Below are 24,609 nucleotides of genomic sequence, written 5' to 3'. Positions count from 1 at the left end.
GATTTTAAAAAGTGAGTATTCTGCATCACACCCTTTTTTTAAAAGACCTATTTTTTGACTTTTAATTTTCTAGTGTGTGAAATGTAAAGAATTATTTTCTAAATTTGATAGTTTTTGAAGTCGTCATTTTATTCATATTTTCTTGTTCTCTATCTTAATTTTTTTTTTTTAGGGGGGTTTTTATTGTTTTGCGTTTTTAAATTAGAAAGTCGATAGTTTGAATTTTAGATAATCTACATATTTATACATCCTTAATTAATTTTTCAATCCACATGAAATAATTGTTTCTAAAAAACAACATTTTTTAACAATGGACATAAAAATAACCATTTTTAACATAAATATAACAAAAAAACTAAACATTATAATTTTTTGCTAGAATTAACATGTCAAAATCACAATTTTTATACAAAAATATTAACTAAAAATGGTCAAATAATAGTTTTTTTTATGAATTTCATGTCAAAAAAATAATAATAACACCTTTTTTTTTCAAAAAATAATAATTAACTTAAAAATCAATGCGAAAATCACAGTTGTGCTCTCTCTTTCTTTCACATACCAGACTCTTGATGGAAATTTCACCTCTTTTGAACTTTTCCAATTTGAGATTAGCTTCTTATCACTTAAAGCACTTGAAATATTTGTAGGCATGAGCTCAGGTGGAGTTCATTCACCAATGTTTTTTGAAGATACACCTTTAAGACTCTTTGGTCCAGAAAGATTCACAGAAATTTTCCTTGATGCCATTTTCCTAAAAAAAACACATAAATTAGTAAATAAAAAAACATATTAACTTAAATTAAAAACAAAAATATACCATAAATTTTTTATTTGTATAATCATAATTTCCCAGCCACCTCTAATGGGCAGGCGGGTCGATGGGCGAGTGGGAGGTCAGGTGAGGGATAATGAGGCTAAGTGCACAATTAGGCAAGTATGGGCGAGCCCCTACCCATGCGCCCCCCACAACCCCCTGACGACTACATTGAAGCCCCGGCCCCATTAACTTATTCCTCTCACGAGAGATCTCTTGTCTGGATTCACTACACATTAATAATTAAAGTAACACGCCTGATCCAATCTTCGAAAATGATGATGATGACAAATCCCTCGATATGATTACCAAGTTATTGTACTCCCTGCATCCATAAAATCTGTGTTTTCTCTTTGTTTCGCTCGCCAACTCTGTATTTCTTCGTGGTCCATTCTTTGCATGCCACGCTAGATGTTTGTTTTCAGCTGAATTTTCTGTTTGAACGAAGCTTCCTAAGCTTCCCCCCCTCCCCTTCCCTCACCCTACCCCCTACCATCCCCCCAAACTCCCGCCCACCCACCCCCATCCCCCCAAACCCCCTACACCCCCCAACCCCTCCCCGTGGCCGCCCCTCGCCATTGCGCCCACACTCCCACCCCCCCCCCAACTGTACCCTTCCCTAGCCCCCACCCACGCCTACCCCCGTGCCCTACCCCTACCCCCTCCCTCCCCCCCCCAACCCCCCACCCTTATCCCCCCCCCCCCTTACACCCCTACCCCCACCCCCCCCGCCTTACCCCGCCCCAAACCCCCCCCCCCCCAACCCCCCCTCACCCCTGCCCACACCCTACTCCCTACCCACCTTACCCCCTACCCGCGCACCCCGCCTTACCCCCTACCCCCTACACCCCCCCATCCCCTACCCCCCCCCCCCCCCCCTCACATAATGTTTAAATAAAAATTGTTTTGGTGTTAGTTTAAGGAAATTAAATAAAATCACATAATTCTATTTTATAGTTAGTGAATTGGACATACTTTTTAAAAGATATGTAGTTAAAACTATATTTTATTATTATAATTATTATTACTATTGCAATTATGCCAAAGTGGATATGTTACCAGGAGATATAGGGATTAACCGTTCATCTTTATTACTAAAGAAATTGAACATTCACAAACTACTCATACTCCCATAATTGAGGGTATGTTTCCATTAAGATTTTTGCAAAACAAAACAAATACGGTGTTTATATGCATTATATTAAGTATTCGCACTTCCTTTTTTGGGAAATTCTAAGTGCTCCAAAGTGGATATGTTACTGAGAGATGTAGGAATTAACCCTTCCATTTGATTACTAGACAAATTCAACAATCACAAGCTACCTATACATCATATACTTATAGTGTCTCTCCATTAATATGTTTTCTAGACAAGTCAAAATTGGTGTTATGCATGCATCATATATGAAGAATACCCACTTCCTTTTGTATCATACTTTATTCCTGATGAAATAACTTAATATTTGAACCATACCTAAACACATTGATTGTATATCCAAGAATTTTATCAAGATTAAAGGTCATGTTTCCATTGCAATTATTGTTGGACAAATCTAACATATTCAACTCAGTGAGATTTGTAACAAATTGAGGATTAACGCCATGAACAAAATTATAAGCAACGCCTAAAACTCTTAAGTCATGAAAATGAAAGATATCAAAGAATCTCACAAATCAATATATTTTTTTAATCCAAAATTATAATGGACCAAAGATGTACAAGTCCAAGAGATGTTATTAGATTGGAAAAGTGATCATTCAAAGAAGTGCAACTACCAAAACATTTAGGAATTGGTCTCTTTATGTTTTTGTGTGATAGATCTAAAACTTGAAGTGAAAAAAATAAGTGCATCTACCAATACCCTTAGGAATCAATCCCTTTAGGTTATTTTGTAATAGATCCAAAAACTCAGGTGAAATAAAATCATTGATTCTATTAGGGATGCTCATAGTTAATTTTTTCATATAAAAAAATAATGCCTCCAACAAATGGTGATTTCCTATCAATGTTCCCAATTAAATTATCTAAAGACAAAGTTAATCTCTCTAATAAATGGAGTTTTACAGTCAATGCTACATTACTCCTAGTTAAAGTGTTTGAAGATAAAGATAATACTCCCAAAGAATGAAGTTTTCCAATGCCTTTCCAAATAGTTCCTTTAAACCCATTGAGATAGTAGAAAATGTTGGAGAGAATGCATATAGACTCAGTGTACTCCCATACATGCACATTTACTTAGTACTGAATGTAGAGAATATGAAACACGAGGGTTTTTGGCCCCTTTGTCAAGAAGGGGGATGTGGCCTAGACTGAGGATATTTAGATAGCCCAAGTCTTTTGGAATAGTCACTCTTGACGGGTTTAAAGGGTTTGTTGGCATTTGGATGTCTTCCTCTTGTAAAGAAAGGAACCATGGAATCCTAAAGTTTCCTATTGTTATATGTACATGAATCCTAAGTTATGTTCTATGTTAAGTATGCCTAGACTACCAGTTAAATAATTAGTAAAATATGATACAAAGAAGAGACACATGTAAATGGTGCTAATAATAAAGGATGAATGATGTTCTCTTCATAAAATGTTGAATGTTCAAGATGCAAACTAAATACTATGGCTAAATTATAAATGCAATTATAATCTAGAATATGAATTATTCTTAATGAGATATATTAAAAACTACAATAATGAAAGCCTTCGATCTTTTAAACAAACACAAAATAATCTAGAGTTTTTTTTAGATTTCACATCAAGAATTACTATCTAGTTGTTATTTCTTGGTGAGGTAAATTAAAAAAACCACAGTAATAATTTCTATAGTTGAATTATCTTTCCATTATTGATTTATGAAACAATTCAATAAACATATAACCAATTGAAATAATAAATTAAAAACTCCTACAACAATAACGAAATGAAATAATAAATTAAAAACTCCTACAACAATAACGAAATGAAATAATAAATTAAAAACTCCTACAACAATAACGAAATGAAATAATAAATTAAAAACTCCAACACAAGTATTAATTCAATTTGTGTAAAAATAACTTTCTCAATAATCTGAATTAGTGGAAACAATTTACAGGAACCTAAATCAAACCAAACCACAGGAACCTAAATCAAACCAAATCAGAACACTTACACAAAATTATTTTAGATCAAATAATTCCACAATCATTGTATAATATAATTCAGCATTTGTTTCCCCTCTATTCAGCCTTTCGGTATCTGTGCTACCAGATATTGATACCCCTTATTACATTTATGGCCCTTTTTATAATAATACAAAATTAATCCAACCAAAACCCAGTTCAACGGTTTTTCTTCAAAAAGAAAACTCAATCTTCTTCAAATATTTGTTGGTCCCCATTAAGCAATGTTCATTTGGTCCTCTTCCAATTTCTAAAGGTCAAAATAGTGCTCCAAATCTCCAGATCAATCTCATCCAACAGACTTACGATCTTCAACAACAACGAACATTGTCAGGAAGACAAATCGCAAGTTATAACAGATATAGCTGCAAAATAAATCACATAACTCATACACAATTTAAGATTTTGTAGTTGCTCTAAATTTACACTAAATCCTTCGAGGAAGTGTAATATTAGGTACTATATTAGGTTTCACTTCCTCGAAATTTACACAATTTAAGATTTTGTAGGTAAAGATTGAATTCTTATGGCAATAGCTTCAAAAATTCCTATCATATGAATTGGACTTTTCCAATCTAACTGAAATAGAACTCAGTGTGACTTCAGGTTTGATAAACGATTATTTTGCATGCCAGCTTTCCGCAGAGCGTGAATCTTTCAACTGAATCCGAAGATTAATCTTGTGATTACGACGAAATTGTAGTGATATTCAGAGTTATTATTTCGGTGATCTTGGTGTAACAATCACTAGTAACACAATTGTAGTTGAATGTTTAATCAAACGTGCGGGTCGATTCCGGGAACCGACCTGCCGCTGGTGGGGCGGGGCGGGGCGGCCCGGGGGTGGCGCGCGGGGGGTGGCGCTGCGCGCCGCAGCGCCACCCCCGGGCGGCCCCGCCCCGCCCGACGGGCGGCGGGTCGATTCCGGGAATCGACCCGCAGGTTTGATTAAACATTCAAGTCCAATACCTTGCACTCGGTCAATATTAATGCACTAATAATCTCTTCGGGGTTTGACATATATCACATGATATTGATTTTTTCATCGCAACGCAGTTGTACTTCGTATCCTCACAGGACTTTGCACCGTGGGAGGACTTGTTACCGTAATCTGTAAGCTTATTATTTCTTTCAAAATTTGCTATCTCCTATTAAACCTCAATTTGAAATTGTAAATTGTATTTCAGGGCTAGTGGACAAATAGTACACTGATACCAATCTCTTTATTCAACAGCATTTGTAGCTTGCCTCAGCAGATATGGTTGCCCCAAGATATTCCACACAAAAGGTGTCTCTTATTGAACCTCAGTTTGTATCTCGTTTCCATTACTTTCTTAGGGATGAAAAGCACATTGATATTAATTTCTTAGGGATGAAAAGCACATTGATATTAATTTGTTCGTCTCCGCAGCTTTCTTCATTAGAGCAATATTGATGTTAGGGATCGGAGCGTCGATCAACAGTTTTGGTCAAATGAGTGCCACAAACGTATTTGGCCTGAGACTGTCGTTCGTTTTGTGTTCTGAGTGTGAGTATGTGATAGATAATGAATTGATAATTTAGTTAGCATTTGTCTGAGTTGTATTTAAGTCCTGAGATGACCAATGCCTGTTCTGCCGTAATCAAGAAAGTTATCAATTTGTAGTGCTGTATCATTTGCAAAATCCTCTTTGCATGAATGGAAGAAATGCCAAATCTCTATACATTTTAATATAAAATGAAATACATCATCGTTGGCTTTGTGATACTCGAATGGCGCCTTATTTTCATTAACCATAACGTATATGTATTTCATTAACCATAACGTAACCATTATAAATATATGTATAATGAAAATTTATATATTTAATGAAATACATGTGAATGGCGCCTTATTTTAATTAACCATAACGTATATGTATTTTGTGATAATAAATTTATATATACGTGAAAAATTATGGTTAATGAAATACATATACGTTTTGGACGCAAATTTATTAGCTATATTTTGCGTTTTGCATTAAGTATTTTAATCATTCATATATATATATATATTATCTTGAAATTGACATAGTGGATTTTGAAAAGGAGAATTGTAATTTGTTTCTTCATTTATAGTAAATGCCATGACCTCTATGGTTTTTATATAATACGTCGACTAAGTCGATTCCTCCGCGACGAAGTGAGTTCTAAAATTGTGTGCATAAACGATGGAGTACAGGGAATATTATCTTGCATTTGAATATGCTTTACAAATTTTTACGTCTTTTAATCCTAATGGATTTAAATATCAACTTTGAATTAATGCCCAGGATTTCGAGGAAGTGAAACCTAATATGGTACCTTGGTTATATTTCTGCTACATACATTTGAAAGATCTGATATGCAATATACATTATGGTTAATGAAATACATATACATTATTGTTAATGAAAATAAGGCGCCATTCGAGTATCACAAAGCCAACTATGATGTATTTCATTTTATATTAAAATGTATAGAGATTTGGCATTTCTTCCATTCATGCAAAGAGGATTTTGCAAATGATACAGCACTACAAATTGATAACTTTCTTGATTACGACAGAACAGGCATTGGTCATCTCAGGATTTAAATACAACTCAGACAAATGCTAACTAAATTATCAATTCATTATCTATCACATACTCACACTCAGAACACAAAACGAACGACAGTCTCAGGCCAAATACGTTTGTGGCACTCATTTGACCAAAACTGCTGATCGACGCTCCGATCCCTAACATCAATATTGCTCTAATGAAGAAAGCTGCGGAGACGAACAAATTAATATCAATGTGCTTTTCATCCCTAAGAAAGTAATGGAAACGAGATACAAACTGAGGTTCAATAAGAGACACCTTTTGTGTGGAATATCTTGGGGCAACCATATCTGCTGAGGCAAGCTACAAATGCTGTTGAATAAACAGATTGGTATCAGTGTACTATTTCTCCACTAGCCCTGAAATACAATTTACAATTTCAAATTGAGGTTTAATAGGAGATTGCAAATTTTGAAAGAAATAATAAGCTTACAGATTACGGTAACAAGTCCTCCCACCGTGCAAAGTCCTGTGAGGATACGAAGTACAACTGCGTTGCGATGAAAAAATCAATATCATGTGATATATGTCAAACCCCGAAGAGATTATTAGTGCATTAATATTGACCGAGTGCAAGGTATTGGACTTGAATGTTTAATCAAACCTGCAGGTCGATTCCCGGAATCGACCCGCCGCCCGTCGGGCGGGGTGGGGCGGCCCGGGGTGGCGCTCCGCCCCACCGGCGGCCGGTCGATTCCCGGAATCATTCAACTACAATTGTGTTACTAGTGATTGTTACACCAAGATCACTGAAATAATAACTCTAAATATCACTACAATTTCGTCGTAATCACAAAATTAATCTTCGGATTCAGTTGAAAGATTCACGCTCTGCGGAAAGCTGGCATGCAAAATAATCGTTTATCAAACCTGAAGTCACACTGAGTTCTATTTCAGTTAGATTGGAAAAGTCCAATTCATATGATAGGAATTTTTGAAGCTATTGCCATAAGAATTCAATCTTTACCTATATTTGCTTTTGATTTAGTGTAAATTTAGAGCAACTACAAAATTTTAAATTGTGTATGAGTTATGTGATTTATTTTGCAGCTATATCTGTTATAACTTGCGATTTTTCTTCCTGACAGTGTTCGTTGTTGAAGATCGTAAGTCTGTTGGATGAGATCGATCTGGAGATTTGGAGCACTATTTTGACCTTTAGAAATTGGAAGAGGACCAAATGAACATTGCTTAATGGGGACCAACAAATATTTGAAGAAGATTGAGTTTTCTTTTTGAAGAAAAACCGTTGAACTGGGGTTTGGTTGGATTAATTTTGTATTATTATAAAAAGGGCCATAAATGTAATAAGGGGTATCAATATCTGGTAGCACACATACCGAAAGGCTGAATAGAGGGGAAACAAATGCTGAATTATATTATACAATGATTGTGGAATTATTTGATCTAAAATAATTTTGTGTAAGTGTTCTGATTTGGTTTGATTTAGGTTCCTGTAAATTGTTTCCACTGATTCAGATTATTGAGAAAGTTATTTTTACACAAATTGAATTAATACTTGTGTTGGAGTTTTTAATTTATTATTTCATTTCGTTATTGTTGTAGGAGTTTTTAATTTATTATTTCATTTGGTTATATGTTTATTGAATTGTTTCATAAATGAATAATGGAAAGATAATTCAACTATAGAAATTATTACTGCGGTCTTTTTAATTTACCTCACCAAGAAATAACAACTAGATAGTAATTCTTGATGTGAAATCTAAAAATAACTCTAGATTATTCTATGTTTGTTTAAAAGATCGAAGGCTTTCATTATTGTAGTTTTTAATATATCTCATTAAGAATAATTCATATTCTAGATTATAATTGCATTTATAATTTAGCCATAGTATTTAGTTTGCATCTTGAACATTCAACATTTTATGAAGAGAACATCATTCATCCTTTATTATTAGCACCATTTACATGTGTCTCTTCTTTGTATCATATTTTACTAATTATTTAACTGGTAGTCTAGGCATACTTAACATAGAACATAAGTCTCTTCGGAGACATCCAATAAAATTGGAACGATACAGAGAAGATTAGCATGGCCCCTGCGCAAGGATGACACGCACAAATCGAGAAATGGTCCAAATTTTTAAGATAGATTGATAGGATTTTCAATCTATTAGCTCTTAACCTAGCCGCGCGCAGCTCTGAAGCCGCAACAGAGCCACAGGCCTGCGATTGACGCTGCCATGAGTGGTCTAGGGGGCGGGGAGGCCGCTCCCAACCCTCCAGTCTCATCATCAGAAGCGTTTAGTAGTCTTTTAAAACAGCAAGGGAAGAAACGCAAAGCTACAGAGGTGCCAAAGTTTATCAAGAAACTGGAAGAGATACCTGAGATTGATCTCCCAGAGGAACAAACAATCAAAATCGCCCTGGCTCTAGCTGACAGAGGACTAGTAGGACAGTTTATGGGCCGCTGGCCATCCACAAAAATCACGGACGAATGGATTCAGAGGAACTGGAGACCCCAGCTAAAAAATAATGTGATCTGCTACGCTGTAGGACGAGGCTACTTCATTTTCGAGTTTACAACCAAAGAAGACCGGGATTTGGTGTTCAGAAATGGGCCGTATTTTATGGGTAATCAAGGTCTGTACCTGAATAAATGGAGCCCCGACTTCGACCCCTCCGTTGATGTCCCTAAGGAGGCGACGGTCTGGGTTCGTCTTCCCAACCTTCCGATACACTGCTGGAGCTACCAATCCCTGCAGAAGATCGGAAATGGGCTAGGTCGTTTCATTGATAAAGCTGATCATAAGGGCCAATATACATGCGCCAGAATCTGCGTGGAGGTCGATCTGGAAGCCGGTCTGCCCGAAGCGGTCAAGCTCTCAGTAGGAGAATGGCAGCATTATCAGAAGCTGGACTATGAGCAGCTGCCGTTCAAATGCCGAACCTGTCACGAGCATGGACCTTTCCAACGTGATTGCCCAAAAGCTTCAGCAGGGATCACGGTTGAAGAGGAAGGATGGAAAGAAATTAAAAAAGGAAAGGCGGTCCCAAAGCCACCGGGGCAGAAACCCTCTGCATCATTGGGGAAACCTCAAGCTAATCCAAAGTCCAATGCTGACTCCAAAGATGGCTCCTCCTCAGGGGATCAGGTGGAGACCATGGAGACACAAGAGGAAACGGGAAATAAGTCGAAGCAAGGGAAAGATATTGAAGGCGAATCATCGGTTCCCCCAATTGATGATGGTCAGCAGGGGAAAGAAGGAAATGAAGAGCATATTAGCCTCGCATCTGAATATGAGGAGGACTCGGAGGAGAGAGACTCTGAAACAGATAACTCGCAAGTCACTCCTATGAAATCGACAAGGGGCCGGAAATCCAAGAAGAAACAGCGAGAGGAAAAAACTTATTTAGATGTCCTCCAAGGTTCGCAAAAAACCCTCAAAGGAATGATGAACACGAGATCTGGGCGTAAGAGCAACAAGGCTCCAAAAGGAGCCTCAATCCCCCAAATCAGTAAATAATGAAATACGTCTCCTGGAACTGTAGAGGATTAGGCAGCAGGTCGAAAGAGGAAGCCGTCAGAGACATAGTGAGAATATATTCGCCTGAAATCCTTCTCATCCAGGAGACTAAGCTGGAGGAACCCCTCCTCCTCCAATCTAGTAAAGTATTTTGGCAAAAAGGTCAAGGAAGAGCGGTAAGCGCAAGAGGAGCTTCTGGTGGAATAGCCACCTTCTGGAATAGCTCCATTTACGATCTCATCCAAGAAAAAAGCAGCCCCCACTGGCTTTTCACTCAGCTCCTTCACAAAGATTCAGGACAACAAGTAAGTATGTTTAATTTATATGCTCCCGTTTTGCCAGGGGAGAAAAAATTTTGTTGGAACTCGCTTCAATCATTTCTTTCAGAACAAAATCCAGGAAATATAATCATAGCAGGGGATCTGAATGTCACCCTGGCTCTTGATGAGAAAAAGGGAGGATCCATTGTGAGGGACCCCGCTAGAGAATGGGTTGAAGACATTATATTGGGCTGGGACCTGGAGGATATAAAACCCACTTCAGGCAGATTCACCTGGTCCAACAAAAGATTAGCCCCAAATCATATAGCTGTCCGTTTGGACAGATTCCTTGTCCACTCATCCTTCCTGACTTGCGGTCTAATGGCTACTTCTAAAATTCTCCCAAATCTCATTTCTGATCAAAAGCCCATCCTCCTTGAGCTTTCACTGGATGGCAATTTAGGCCCCATTCCATTCAGGTTCAGCCCTCTGTGGATTCAGCAAGAAGGATTTCAAGAGGTAGTTTCGGATGCCTGGAATAGACCTGTCCATGGTTCCCCTTTCTATGTGTGGGAAGAGAAAATAAGAGTTTTAAAAAGAAGTCTTAAGGAGTGGGCCAAGAGACTAGAAACTCCTACTGCCAAAAGAAAAGAATCTCTCAACACCCTTGCTGCCCATCAAACAGCAATGGAGAAGAGTCCTGTAACTCAAAATCTCCTTCGAAAAGAAGTTGAGCTGCAACAAAAGGTTCATAAATCCAGCAGGGAGGAGGAAGAATTATGGAGACAAAAATCTAGAAATTTATGGTTAAAATCCGGAGATAGGAACACCAGTTTCTTTCACAAGCAAGCCGAAGCCAGAAAGCACTTCAAAACAGTTTCTGAGATTCAATACCAAAATACAGTTATAAAGGACTTTGATGGCATTAAGAGAGCAGCTTATTCTTTCTTCAAAGATCTTTACTCGGCTCCTGAAGAAAATCCTATAGAGCCCCAGATCTATCCAATGGATTTAATTCCCAAGAGCGTTAAGGATTCGGACAACGTCATGCTGACTGCTCCGATCAGCGTGGATGAAATAAAGCATATACTGGACTCTATGGAGCCTGATAAATCCCCAGGTCCTGATGGGTTCACTGTCAGGTTCTACTTGGCCTGCTGGTCGACAATCAAAAAAGATTTACTGAGAATGGTCAAGAAATCCCAGAATTGTGCAAAGCTGGGTGGCGGCATCAATTCGGCATTCCTAGCTTTGATTCCAAAGGAGAAAGGCGCTGCCGACTTTAGCAGATTCAGGCCCATATCATTATGCAACTCTAGCTACAAACTGGTCTCCAAAATAATAGCCAATAGGTTAAAGAATATTTTGCCAGCCATCATCCCTGAAAATCAAGGTGGATTCATAAAAGGAAGAAAGATCTTGGATAACATTGTGCTGGTTCAAGAAGCTGTCCATTTAAGTTGTCAAAGAAAAGAGAAAGGTATGGTTATAAAGCTCGACCTGGCTAATGCTTTCGATAGGGTTAGACATGATTTTTTGATCAATGTAATGAAGAATCTAGGCTTCTCTGACGGCTTCATAAACTGGGTGAAAGCCTGTATTACCTCCCCATGGATCGCTCCCCTGGTCAATGGGCGCTCAACTGACTTCTTCCAAGCCTCTAGAGGCCTCAGACAAGGCTGTCCCCTGTCCCCTCTCCTTTATGCTATTCAGGCATCGGTCCTCAGTTTCCAGCTTGATCACAATCAACAGACTCAAATTCTTCCAGGCCTTAGAACGACTCAGAGGGTAAAGGATATCAACCATGCACAGTTTGCAGATGACACTTTGCTGCTAGGAGGAGCCAGTCTAATCTCTGCCAGATCCTTCAAGAAGGAACTGGACATTTACAAATCGATCTCAGGAAGCAAAATTAATTACCGGAAATGTTCAATCTATGGCTGGAACTGCACAACAAAGGAACTGTCTGACATTGCAAGGCTGTTAGAAATGGATGGAATTCGTAATTGGGAGGCTTTTAAATATCTCGGGATCCCAATCTTCAAAACCAAACCCAATCTGGCTCATTGGATGCCGCTGCTCGATAAGTTAAAGAACAGAATCCAAGCTTGGGGTGCCTCATGGCTGAATAACGCAGGGAAAGTCATATTGATGAAGTCAGTCCTGATAAGTATGCCGCTTTACCAAAACACAGTTCTTCTCGCCCCCAAATCCTTTCTCAGCAAAATGGACAGTTTGTTGAGAAGATTCCTTTGGGAAGGTGGGAACAACAATGACAGAAGGATTCATTTAGTGAATTGGGAGACCATCAAGAAACCTCTTCTGGAAGGCGGCCTCCATCTTCGTAACTTGGCTGCTCAAAACCTCGCTTTGGGAACAAAGATCTTGTGGAATCTAGTCTCCGGTAAATCTAGTTGGAGCAAAAGAGTCATCTGGAAGAAATACTACCAAGGACAACGTCTAAGATGTCTGGATAAGCCTCCAAGAACTTTAAAAGGATCTCCAATCTTCAACCTTTGCAGACAAGCCACGGAGCATTTCAGCCAGCAGCTTTACTGGATCCCAGGTAATGGCAGAAAAATTAATATTTGGGATGATTCAATTCTGGGAGACCAGCCTTTGATTCAAGTTGAGGGGCTAGCAAATATCAGAGCTTGGCTCCAGTCCTCCAATTTGCATACCTTGTGGGACATTTCCACCTGGAAGAACGATCCTGACAGGCTCTGGGATTGTTGGAATCTAGGAGAGATTCCTCAAATGATGCAGGAGGAAGCTTCACTTCTGTTGGACATGCTTCAAGGCAAATCCCCCTCAAAAGCCAACTCTAAAGACAAAAGAGGCTGGGGCTCCCTCTCAGGCTCTTACACAGCTGCCGAAGGTTACAAAAGAATTCTGGCTGTCCCTTATGCTCCTCCTAATCCAGCTATTTGGAAATTTATTTGGGATTTCCCCTCTCTCCCCAAAATTGACTTTTTTTGTTGGACTGTAGCACACAACAGCATCCTCACCAGAGACAATTTGAGAAGAAGAGGGATGGAAGGTCCCTCCAGATGTCCCCTTTGTTTGGCTGCCGAAGAAAATGTCAATCATTTGTTGCTGCTCTGCCCTTTTTCTCAGGTAGTATGGAGTGGAGTTCTGAGGTTAAATCATGTAAACTTCGTTCTTCCAGAAAGTATTTCCAATCTATTCCGAACCTGGGTCATTCAATCTCCCTTTAGCCTTAACAGAAAAAGTTTTCTCAAAATAAGCTGGATGTGGATCCCTAAGATTATATGCTGGAAGCTTTGGCTGGAAAGAAATAACAGGACTTTTAGAGGAGAAAGTTGCAATCCTACAAGGGTAATTTCTAAAATCAAAGCTCTACTAGGCGAGGCTTTGGAGGCCAATACTATCCCTAGAAATGAATTGAAGTTGGTCAAAGAAGAGGAGCATTGGATCCAAGAACTGGTTCCGAATCTGAAAGATAGATCCACCCCATCTGCTCCTATCCATGCCAACTGGGAGATCAGACTGGAGGAACAGGAGTTTATAAAATGGAGATCAACCTTAGACGAATATTGTTTGTTCTTTGATGGGGCTTCTAAGAGAAACCCTGGGGAGGCAGGCAGTGGTGGGGTTCTCTTGAACCCGGGAGGGGCAACCGAATTGAGATTCCATTGGGGCCTGGGCACCGAAACCAATAATAGAGCAGAGGCCCTGGCATTGTGGCAAGGGCTGAACCTAGCAATCAATCAAAACATCCTTTCTCTCTGTGTATTTGGAGACTCAAGGCTCGTCATTCAGGCAATGTTCTCACATAACTCTCCTCAACAGATCCATTTAGCCACTGTTATCCAAAAAATTCATCTCCTGTTGCCCAAGTTCAAGGAAATCTCCTTCTTTCACATTTTAAGAGGGCTCAACTCTCAAGCAGACTTGGAGGCCAATCTTGGCTCACACTGCAATCGAAGAACTCTGGTGGTTAATTTAAGGGAATCCTACAGTCCTATTCCTTAAGGTTTTAGCAGATCGTTCTGCTGTATGGGATCCATTGGTTTTCGATGCTCTGTCCTCCTCTGCATCCTTGGTCCTTCCCTCAGGTTAGCTTCAAAACTGAAAGAAGACTTGACTTAAGTTCAGATACCCTTCTCATCATGCATAAGAGGTAGTTCGCTTTGTATGAAAATGGCAATGAGGAAAATAAGCTGGGTCCATATCTCTCACCCTAGGCAACAGGAGAGTCAGGCAAGAGTCCCCTTCTCTGTCTGCAATTCATTGTCAATGGTGCCTTTCTGTGCTTTGATAATGTTGGACTAAGGACCTGGGCAATGGACCCTTTGTCGGGGCTTACAGTCAAGGAAAAGCAACCCTAGAAGCTCCTTCGGAATGAGTTGCTGAGAAGAAGTTCATATAAGCGTCGAAGCAGTTGAATGATCTTCCTCAAAGTGCGCTTGCTGTGGTGGATTCCGTTGACATAAGGAAGAAGTCCAGTAAGCTCCCTCCGTCTTCAAAAATCGCGGGTCTGTGCTCTTAAGATGCTCAAATCACCTGTAATTCCTCCAAAGAAACCGAGGACCCTCTTAGGATTGATTTCCATTGTATACTGGTACAGGGAAGGTCTAAAGATATCAGCTGACCTCAATCGCTTCAGCAGTCACAGCTGGGCTTCTGTTTCATTCAAGCGGATGCTTCTACAATCAATTCAATCTATGCTTCTGTACTGTTCCGCCGTGGTGCAAATCACTGTTCTGAGTATGAGTTTGACAGAACAGAGAGGAACTCTCTCCTTCAGACATGAACAAATATATGAAGCTATGAACTCCTCCAGCTGAATTGTAAACGCCAGCGGCAGGCTGTTTGCCGCCTTAAATAAAACCATAACCGTTAACGTCAAAAAAAAAAACATAGAACATAACTTAGGATTCATGTACATATAACAATAGGAAACTTTAGGATTCCATGGTTCCTTTCTTTACAAGAGGAAGACAGCTAAATGCCAACAAACCCTTTAAACCCGTCAAGAGTGACTATTCCAAAAGACTTGGGCTATCTAAATATCCTCAGTCCAGGCCACATCCCCCTTCTTGACAAAGGGGCCAAAAACCCTCGTGTTTCATATTCTCTACATTCAGTACTAAGTAAATGTGCATGTATGGGAGTACACTGAGTCTATATGCATTCTCTCCAACATTTTCTATTATCTCAATGGGTTTAAAGGAACTATTTGAAAAGGCATTGGAAAACTTCATTCTTTGGGAGTATTATCTTTATCTTCAAACACTTTAACTAGGAGTAATGTAGCATTGACTGTAAAACTCCATTTATTAGAGAGATTAACTTTGTCTTCAGATAATTTAATTGGGAACATTGATAGGAAATCACCATTTGTTGGAGGCATTATTTTTTTATATGAACAAATTAACTATGAGCATCCCTAATAGAATCAATGATTTTATTTCACCTGAGTTTTTGGATCTATCACAAAATAACCTAAAGGGATTGATTCCTAAGGGTATTGGTAGATGCACTTATTTTTTTCACTTCAAGTTTTAGATCTATCACACAAAAACATAAAGAGACCAATTCCTAAATGTTTTGGTAGTTGCACTTCTTTGAATGATCACTTTTCCAATCTAATAACATCTCTTGGACTTGTACATCTTTGGTCCATTATAATTTTGGATTAAAAAAATATATTGATTTGTGAGATTCTTTGATATCTTGCATTTTCATGACTTAAGAGTTTTAGGGGTTGCTTATAATTTTCTTCATGGCGTTAACCCTCAATTTGTTACAAATCTCACTGGGGTAAGGGGTAGGGTAGGGGGTGGCAGGGGGGGTAAGGGTGGGGGGGGGGGGTTAAGGGGTAGGCTAGGGGGTGGCAGGGGGTTGGTTGGGGGGGGGGTAAGGGTAGGGGGTGAGTGGGGGACAGGGGGGAGGGGGAAGTAGGGGGTAGGGGTTGGGGGGGGGTGGGTAGGGTAAGGGGTAGGGGGGTGGCGGGGGCTGGGGGGTAATGTAAGGGTGGGCAGTGGGGGAAGGTAGGGGTTAGGGGTAAGGGTAGGGTGGAGGGGGGTAGGGTGCGAGGCCCATGGGGTCGGCGTTAAGGAAGGGGGGGAGGAGTTGAGATTGGAGGGGAATGGGAGTTAGGGGGTGGTCTTATAGGGAGGAGAGTTGTGGGGTAGGGAAGGAAGAGTTGGGGAAATGGTGCATGGGTGGGTGAGTTGGGGGTAGCAAGGGCTGGCGCATGGGTAGGGCAGAAGGGGGAAGAGGGCATGGGTGAATGGGAAAGATCGGTAATGGGTTGGGGGAAGGGGGCAGGACGACGGCCTACCCACGGTTATTGGGTGATTGAGTTTGAATAATTGTTTAAGACAGTTTATATAACTGATGTATGCATCGTATCTTCAAATAAAATTAATGTTTTCCATATTTTGTTAAATGAGAAGTTATGAAGCATTTTTATGTTGTTGGATTATGTCTTAAGTATGATAAATTTTATTGTTTAAATATCTACAATGCAATATCAAATTAGAGATATAATGTCTGTTTTATTCAGTATACAAATAAAGACTTTTGAATTCATTCAGTGATATAATTTGTTCATAATGTCATGTTTTTTTTAGTTTTATAGTTGAAAAAATTTCAATTTCTTTTGTATCTAGCATGTTGTGGTTGAAAACATGTTAAATTTATACTTAGGAAAGAAAAATGATATTCTACCAGAAACATTAATGTGTTTTTTCCTTAAAATTTAACTTTGTTTGAGACATAAAAAATTGGTTTTATTAGCATTTTTTAAAAAGTTTGAAAATTGACCCTAAAAAAAAAATCATTATTCCAGTATCAACACTTTCGTTTTGAAGCTATATTTTGCACGAAAATTTCGTAGTAAATTTCGTAGTCACTGCCATTTTTAAAACATGTTCAAAATTGACACCTAAAAAAAAAAACGTCGTTCCAGTATACACACTTTTCGTTTTTAGCACTGTTTTTGATGTTTTTTTGGGGTTTTTTGGCGAGAGTTCCCGTTTTGAGTTTATAGTTCCCGTTTCAAAGTTTACATTGTTAAATCATCAATGAATAATATCAAGTATTCTTCTCCTCGAGGTGTTGTTTTTCTGAATGGACCACATGTATCTGTATGTACTAGCTCAAGAGGAATGCTAGCTGATCCCTTCTTCTCTGGAAAATTAGTTCTGGTTTGCTTTCCAAACTGACATGATTTGCATATGGTGTTGTCTGGAATTTTGATATCTGGAAGATCGCGAACTGCCTGATATTTGCATGCTTTCCTTATTTGTGAAAAGCTTAGATGCCCCAACCTCCGATGCCATAGCCAGTGTTCATCATCCTTGCTTAGGTAGCATTGTTGTTGTCCTTCTTCAAATACGTATAGATTATTTGGAGTTATTTTACCTTTGATCATCGTTTTACCTGTATCAAGATCACGAACAAGACATCCATTTGTTCTAAATATCACCTCGGTTCCTTGATCACACATCTGGCTGACACTTAGAAGATTATGTTTCAATCCATCAACATACAAAATATTTCCAGCCTTGACCTTTTCTTTTAACTGAGCAGTGCCTTTTCCTTTTATAGTTGCAGGAGTATCATTTCCAAAAGAAACTTTCTTTACCTTTTCTAGAGCAGAATATGACTCAAGTTTTTCTTTATCACCTGTCATATGCTTCGAACATCCACTGTCAATGAACCATAGATTTTCCCGTCCCTCTGCATAGAATGCTATCCCACATCTTTCTGTTTGTGGTTCCTTTATTCTCCATGTTTTGGTGTTTGAGGCTTGTTCCTTTGTCTGCTGAAACCTGCTCCTGCATTCAGAATCTTCATGACCAAAGTTATTGCAAACAGAACATTCAACTTCATTTTCAAGAGCCGAAAAGTTGTTATAGGTCCTTTTTGTAATCCCGATCATACTTCTTTGTTTTTTAGCTTCTCTAGTCATGATTGTTTTATATGCAACACATTGAGCTGCTTTGTGACCAAAGTTATGGCAAGAGAAACATTGTCCATTGAAGAAATTTCTGCGGTTATCAAATCTACCGGCCAAAGGATTGTAATTTCTATTGTCATCCATTCTTGAACTAAATTGAGAAGATTTTACCTGTGGCTGGCTGTAGCTTTTGTTCACCCTTAAAACGGATTGCCCTTGATAGTCTCTGTTTGCAATCCGTCCCTGCCTTGCCTGATGGTCTTCATTGTGCTTTTGCGCATTCCTTCTTGTTGCATCAAGATAACTTTTTGAAGTGGTTGCTTGAGAAGTTTCTCCATTATAGCCCAGACCTGTCTTGTTTAGTGGAGAGCGTTGTACATTGATAATCTCATCCAAAGTTCCAGATCCTTTGACAAACTTAAGATTAATAGCTTTTGTTTTCTCAATCTCTTTTCTAAGACCAACAATTTCACCTTCTAATTTTTCAAGATGTTTTTCCTTTTCATCAATTTGAAATTGTAGAGTATCAATGATCATATTCTTTTCTTCTATACATCTCTTGAGTCTAGTAATTTCTTCAAAAAGGCTATCCACATCTATAGCATCCATATAATCATCATCTTCAAATGCCATTAACAGTTTATAGTCATTACCTTGTTCATCTTCATCACTAATCGATAGACCATCACTATCTTCATGAATGTAGTAACTTTTCTTGTTTGCACTCTGTTTCTTGTTCCATCTAGCAGGTTCCTTTCCTTTATCCTTATAAGGACATTTTGCAGCATAATGACCTACTCTTCCACAAGCAAAACATTTAAAAGGTAACTTACCTCTGAACCTTCCAGAACCCCTTTGAATATTTCTGACAAAATTTGATTCTTCTTCTTCTTCTTCTGGCACGTGACTTGCTTCATAGTAATATCCTTTGCCTGAAGCCTTGAAAGCTGCTTCTCTTCTGTCTGATGGACCTCCCTTTCTCATTTCATAAGCAGTTAGAATTCCATGTAGTTGAGACATGGTGAGAGTTTGTAGATTTGCTTTTTCCTCTATAGCGGACACTTTAGATTCAAACTTGGGGGACAAGGATCTTAGGACTTTTTCAACCACAATAGCCTCTTTTATTTCTTCACCCAAGTTTTTCATGCAGTTAACAATTTCATCTACCCTAAGGAAATAGTTAGCCACACTTTCATCATTATACATTCTGAGATTCTCATACTGAATCCTGAAAGTTTGAAGTTTAGCACGCTTTACCTGTTCGTCTCCTTCATAGCTCGTGACAATTTTGTCCCATATTTCTTTTGTGGATTTATAGTGCATTACCTTCACAAATTCTGATTGGGATAAGCATCTCGATAGAGTATTGACTTCTTTCGCATTTGTTTCATATTTCTTCTTCTCGGCCGAATCTGTAGGAGTAGCTGAAGGAAAAGTGTAGCCTGTCTCTATGATATCCCAAACTTCTGTACCAAGAGATTGAAGATAGGCAGTAACTCTTATCTTCCAATAATTGAAGTTCATCCCATCAAAAATTGGTGGCCTGATTGATGCTTCTCTCTCGTAGTTGCTCATGATGAATGATCTACCTTCAAGCGATCAAGCTTCTCTGAAGGACCTGCTCTGACACCAACTGTTGAAAATAATACTGAGAGGGGGGGTGAATCAGTATTATCAAGTTCTTTTAACAAATATTCCTTATTTACACTTTGAATTACTTTTGCATATCAGTACCATAAAATAATGAGCATGAACAAGAAAAACAGATAGTCACACCAAAGAACACCAGATATAAGGTGGAAACCCAATGTTGGTGAAAACCACCTGCTGCAATATGTCTCTATCTTCTTTCAAACTAGAAACTCCTATTACAATGATTTTGTACTGGTGCAGTCCTTTACGAGTACGTAGGCTGCAACCTGCAAAGAGCTACAACTCTCTCTCGTTATCCAGTCTCTCCTGGAAGGGAGCTACAACCCCCTACTTCTTTTCTTTCAAGGACAACTTTTCATAAATTTTCAAACTCGATCCAACAACAACATTGAAGCTCATAATCAAACAACCTTCTGAATCACCCAATCACCAGATCCATACATATACAATGATATTATGAGAGTTATCAACCAGATCTAGTACATAAAGATAAGTCATTAATCATGTTGTTATCTGAACTCAATACCAGTAACCAAACATCAGTTTTGCACCCAAAACCCTGTAGAATAGTCAAAGGCAGTTAAAACAAATGTTAAGTAGGGATTGCAACTTCACTGGTATAGATCTGCGGATATCTGTACTACCTCCGCACCTGCACCTCCTGTGGCGCCGCGACCACCGCACCTGCGCCTTCTGTGGCGCCTCCGCACTGCGCCTTCTGTGGCGCCTCCGCACTGCGCCTTCTGTGGCGCCTCTGCACTGCGCCTTCTGTGGCGCCTCCGCACTACACTTTCTGTGGCGCCACTGTGGTGTCTCTGCACTGCGTCTTCTGTGGCGCCTCCGCACTGCGCCTTCTGTGGCGCCTCCGCACTGCGCCTTCTGTGGCGCCTCTGTGGCATCTCTACACTGTGCCTTCTGTGGTGCCTCCGCACTGCGCCTTCTGTGGCGCCTCCGCACTGCGCCTTCTGTGGCGCCTCTGTGGCGTCTCCGCACTGCGCCTTTTGTGGCGCCTCCGCACTGCGCCTTCTGTGGCGCCTCTGTGGCGTCTCCGCACTGCGCCTTCTGTGGCGCCTCCGCACTGCGCCTTCTGTGGCGCCTCCGCACTTCCGCAGCTGCAGCGCTCGAGAGATCACCCTTCACAGATTTGCTTTCAACTTCCCTTTCATAGATCAAACTTTTAAAACAATAACCCAATATTTCAGATCTTAAGATATTCGATTTGCAAGAATGAATTAGCCAAGTGATCTCCTTTGCTTTATATAGGCAAGCTTCTTCCTAAAATCATGGATCAATACCATAGATAACCAATACAAGGGGCCCAAAAACATGGGGCTCAATAATACCAAGGACTAACCACCATGGACCAAAGGTAAGTTCTCCAACATATACACACTTTTGACGAGGTACCATGGTCCAAAACCATAGGTTCAAATACCAAGGACTAACTAACATGGACCAAAGGTAAGTTCTCCAACATGAAAGTGCGTGAACTTTTTCTCTACATGAAATAAACTTTTCTCTACATGAAATAAACTTTTCTCTGCATAAAAGTGCGTGAAATTTTCTCTACATGAAATAAACTTTTCTCTCCATATAAGTGCGTGAACTTTTCTCTACATAGAATAAGCTTTTCTCTACATATAAGTGCGTGAACTTTTATGCACTATAATTTATCATCTGAGATGAGTGGGTTGCCATCAAGTACAACATATGTATCATAAAGCCATACCAGAATCATAATGCCAACAGGTTGTATAAGTTTCACAACTTTGGGTCATCAAATCTTCCCTCAATATTTGTTGCTCATAATGATGAAGTGAGCAAAATTTGGCATGAGCGATTTGGTCACTTAAACTATCGCTCTCTTCAGAATCTATGTAAAGAAAATATGGTGACAGGTCTTCCAATGGTATCTTGCAGAGATGGTATTTGTTCTGGATGTGTACTCAGAAAACATCATCGGGACAGTTTTGAAAAATGTGCCTCTTGGCATGCCTTAGCCCCTTTACAACTTGTGCATAGTGATTTATGTGGTCCACTTCCAGTTGTTTCCTTCTCTGGCTACAAGTATTTCTTAACTTTCATTAATGATTTCTCCAGGCGCACTTGGATATACTTCTTAAAACTCAAGAGTGAAGTATTTAACATGTTCTTGGCCTTTAAGGCCTTTGTTGAAAAACAATCTAGACATCAAATTCTTAAGCTAAGATCTGATAATGGCGGAGAATATGTTAAAAACAACTTCATCAACTTTTGCACTGAGCATGGAATTCAAATGCAACATACTGTTCCATATACTCCACAACAAAATGGTGTAGCTGAAAGGAAGAATCGCACCTTAAAGGAAATGGCTAATTGTATGCTTCAATCTAAAGGACTTAGTCTTAATTATTCGGCAGAAGAAATTAACTGTGAAAATTACATAATAAATCGCACTCCTACTAAGGTTTTAAAGAATATCACTCTAGAAGAAGCATGGAGCTCAATTAAACCAGATGTAAGTCACTTTCGTGTTTCTGGAAGTGAAGCGTGGGCCCATATTCCAAATGAGAAACATAAAGCTTTAGAACCTAAGAGTGAAAAATGTATTTTTGTTGGATATTCTGAAGATGTCAAAGGATATAGACTTATTCCACTTAAGTCCCAGAATGTTATCATTAGAAGAGATGTAAATTTTGTTGAAAATATATCGGCCTACGAGCCTAGTTCGGTGGATGTGCCACCTCTTCCTATCTCTTCTACTTTTGAAAATATTTCTTCTTCAGATGATGAAAGCGAGGATGACATCCTCCCGCACCTTCTCAGGATCCTCCTTCAGCTCCTCATCTTCCAAAATGGGTCCATGCTAGTCGGGATGCAGCATGTGATCTTGCTGGTGATCCTATAGATCAGCGACATACACGTTCTCAGTTTGATAGAGCCTCTTCTTTACTGGCTCAAGCTTCAGTGAATTATGATCCTCACACCTTTGCAGAAGCTTCAGGCCATCCAGATTGGGAAGCAGCTATGAATGAAGAATATCATTCATTATTGGCAAATGATACATGGGATCTTGTTCCTCTACCAAAGGGACAAAAACGTGTTAGATGCAAATGGGTTTACAGAATGAAGTATGGACCAGATGGGAAAGTTGATAAACATAAAGCTCGTCTTGTTTCTAACGGTTTTTCACAAGTTGAAGGCATTGACTCTACTGAAACCTTCTCCCCTATTTCCAAAATGAACTCTATCTGCCTTGTTCTTTCCCTTGCTACCTCTTTCAAATGGGAAGTCCATCAGATCGATGTTAAATCCGCCTTCTTGCATGGGGACTTGCATGAAGAAATCTATATGGAACAACCTATTGGCTTTATACAAACAGACTCTAGCCTTGTATGTCGGCTTAAGAAATCCCTTTATGGTCTCAAGCAACCTCCTTGAGCTTGGTATGCCAAAATGGATAACTTTTTTTTACAAAATGGCTTTTCTAGGTGTCATTCTGACAATACTGTCTACACCAAGAAAGTGGGCAAGTCTCTTGTCATTCTTGTTCTTTATATTGATGATCTTATCTTGACTGGTAGTGATCCCAACCTTATAAACCATGTGAAGTCTAGCCTTAAAAGGAAGTTTGAAATGACAGACTTAGGATACTTACATTTATTTTCTTGGTCTTCAAGTCTTGCAATCCAAGGAAGGTATTTCCCTTTCGCAGTCCAAGTATGCCTGTGATATTCTACGCCATTTTCACATGGAAGAATGTAAGCCAGCCCCTTCTCCCTTTCAGTTTGGAGTCAAGCTTTCAGCCACTTGTACTTCTCCTGAAGTTGATGCTACCTTATACCGTCAACTTGTAGGAAAACTTTTGTATCTAACCCATACTCATCTTGACCTTTCCTTTACTGTTGGCCTTGTTGCTCGGTTTATGCAAAACCCACGTGAAAGTCATTGGAAAGCAGCTAAAGGAATACTTCATTATGTTTGAGGTACAGTTCAGTTTGGGATTCATTACAGTGCCGAAGCATCTCCTCTATTGGTTGGTTTCACTGATTCTAATTGAGCTGGTGACCCTGATGATCGGAAGTCTACTGCCGGTTATGTGTTCACTCTTGGTTGAGGACCTATTACATGCGCTTGCAAGAAACAAGGTGCAATTTCTCTTTTTAGTAGAAGGAGAGTATCGTGGTGCCATAGAAGCTAGTAAGGAAGCCTTGTGGCTTCGTCAGATCCTGTCAGAGTTTGGCTTTCAGCAGTAGCGTCCAACTACACTTTGGTGTAATAATCAAAGTGCCATTCACCTATGCAAAGATCCAGTCCAACATTAGCGCAGCAACACATTGAACTACACATGCACTTCATCAGAAAGCTCATTCATGACCTTTTTCTTGAAGTGCAATATTGTTCAAGGGATGATCAAGTTGCAGACATCTTTACAAAGGCTCTCACAGAGGCGAAGTTCACTAAACTTCGATTTATGGTTGGAGTTCAGGAAGTTGTCACTAAGGGGGGATAGGCTCTAGTGCCTCCTTCCTTCTCCTATTGTGTCATATTTGTAAATCCTTCAATCCTATCCCAAGTTGTTCTTAAGGGGGGATGTTAGGATATTCCGACACATAGGAAATAGTTAAGTATAAGTTGGTCTAGTATAGAGTTAGGTAAAGTGTGTTTCTTTACTATGTACATTTTGTAACTTACAATCCGACGGTCACGATATGCAGTGATCCGA

The 24,609-nt window shown here is 39.4% G+C and overlaps 1 protein-coding gene and 1 non-coding gene across 2 annotated transcripts; both read left to right on the top strand.

Moving 5' to 3' along the window:
• The first annotated feature begins 8,573 nt into the window (after window positions 1-8,573).
• LOC149145472 (U6 spliceosomal RNA) lies at window positions 8,574-8,676 on the top strand. Its single transcript, XR_016265383.1, has one exon. It is a non-coding gene; the product is annotated as a U6 spliceosomal RNA (small nuclear RNA).
• A 98-nt stretch (window positions 8,677-8,774) lies between these two features.
• LOC149145471 (uncharacterized) lies at window positions 8,775-14,314 on the top strand. The gene is made up of 3 exons (XM_089452465.1): window positions 8,775-9,960; window positions 10,401-11,065; window positions 11,165-14,314. Exons 1-3 carry the CDS (start codon window positions 8,775-8,777, stop codon window positions 14,312-14,314), a joined length of 5,001 nt encoding a protein of 1,666 aa, XP_089308591.1.
• Window positions 14,315-24,609: the final 10,295 nt, after the last annotated feature.

Source organism: Pinus tabuliformis, chromosome X (assembly GCF_031772625.1).
Source record: "Pinus tabuliformis cultivar Carrire ecotype Pingquan chromosome X, CPIR1, whole genome shotgun sequence".
Taxonomy (NCBI): Eukaryota; Viridiplantae; Streptophyta; class Pinopsida; order Pinales; family Pinaceae; genus Pinus; species Pinus tabuliformis.
This window is presented reverse-complemented; position numbering and strand designations above follow the sequence as displayed.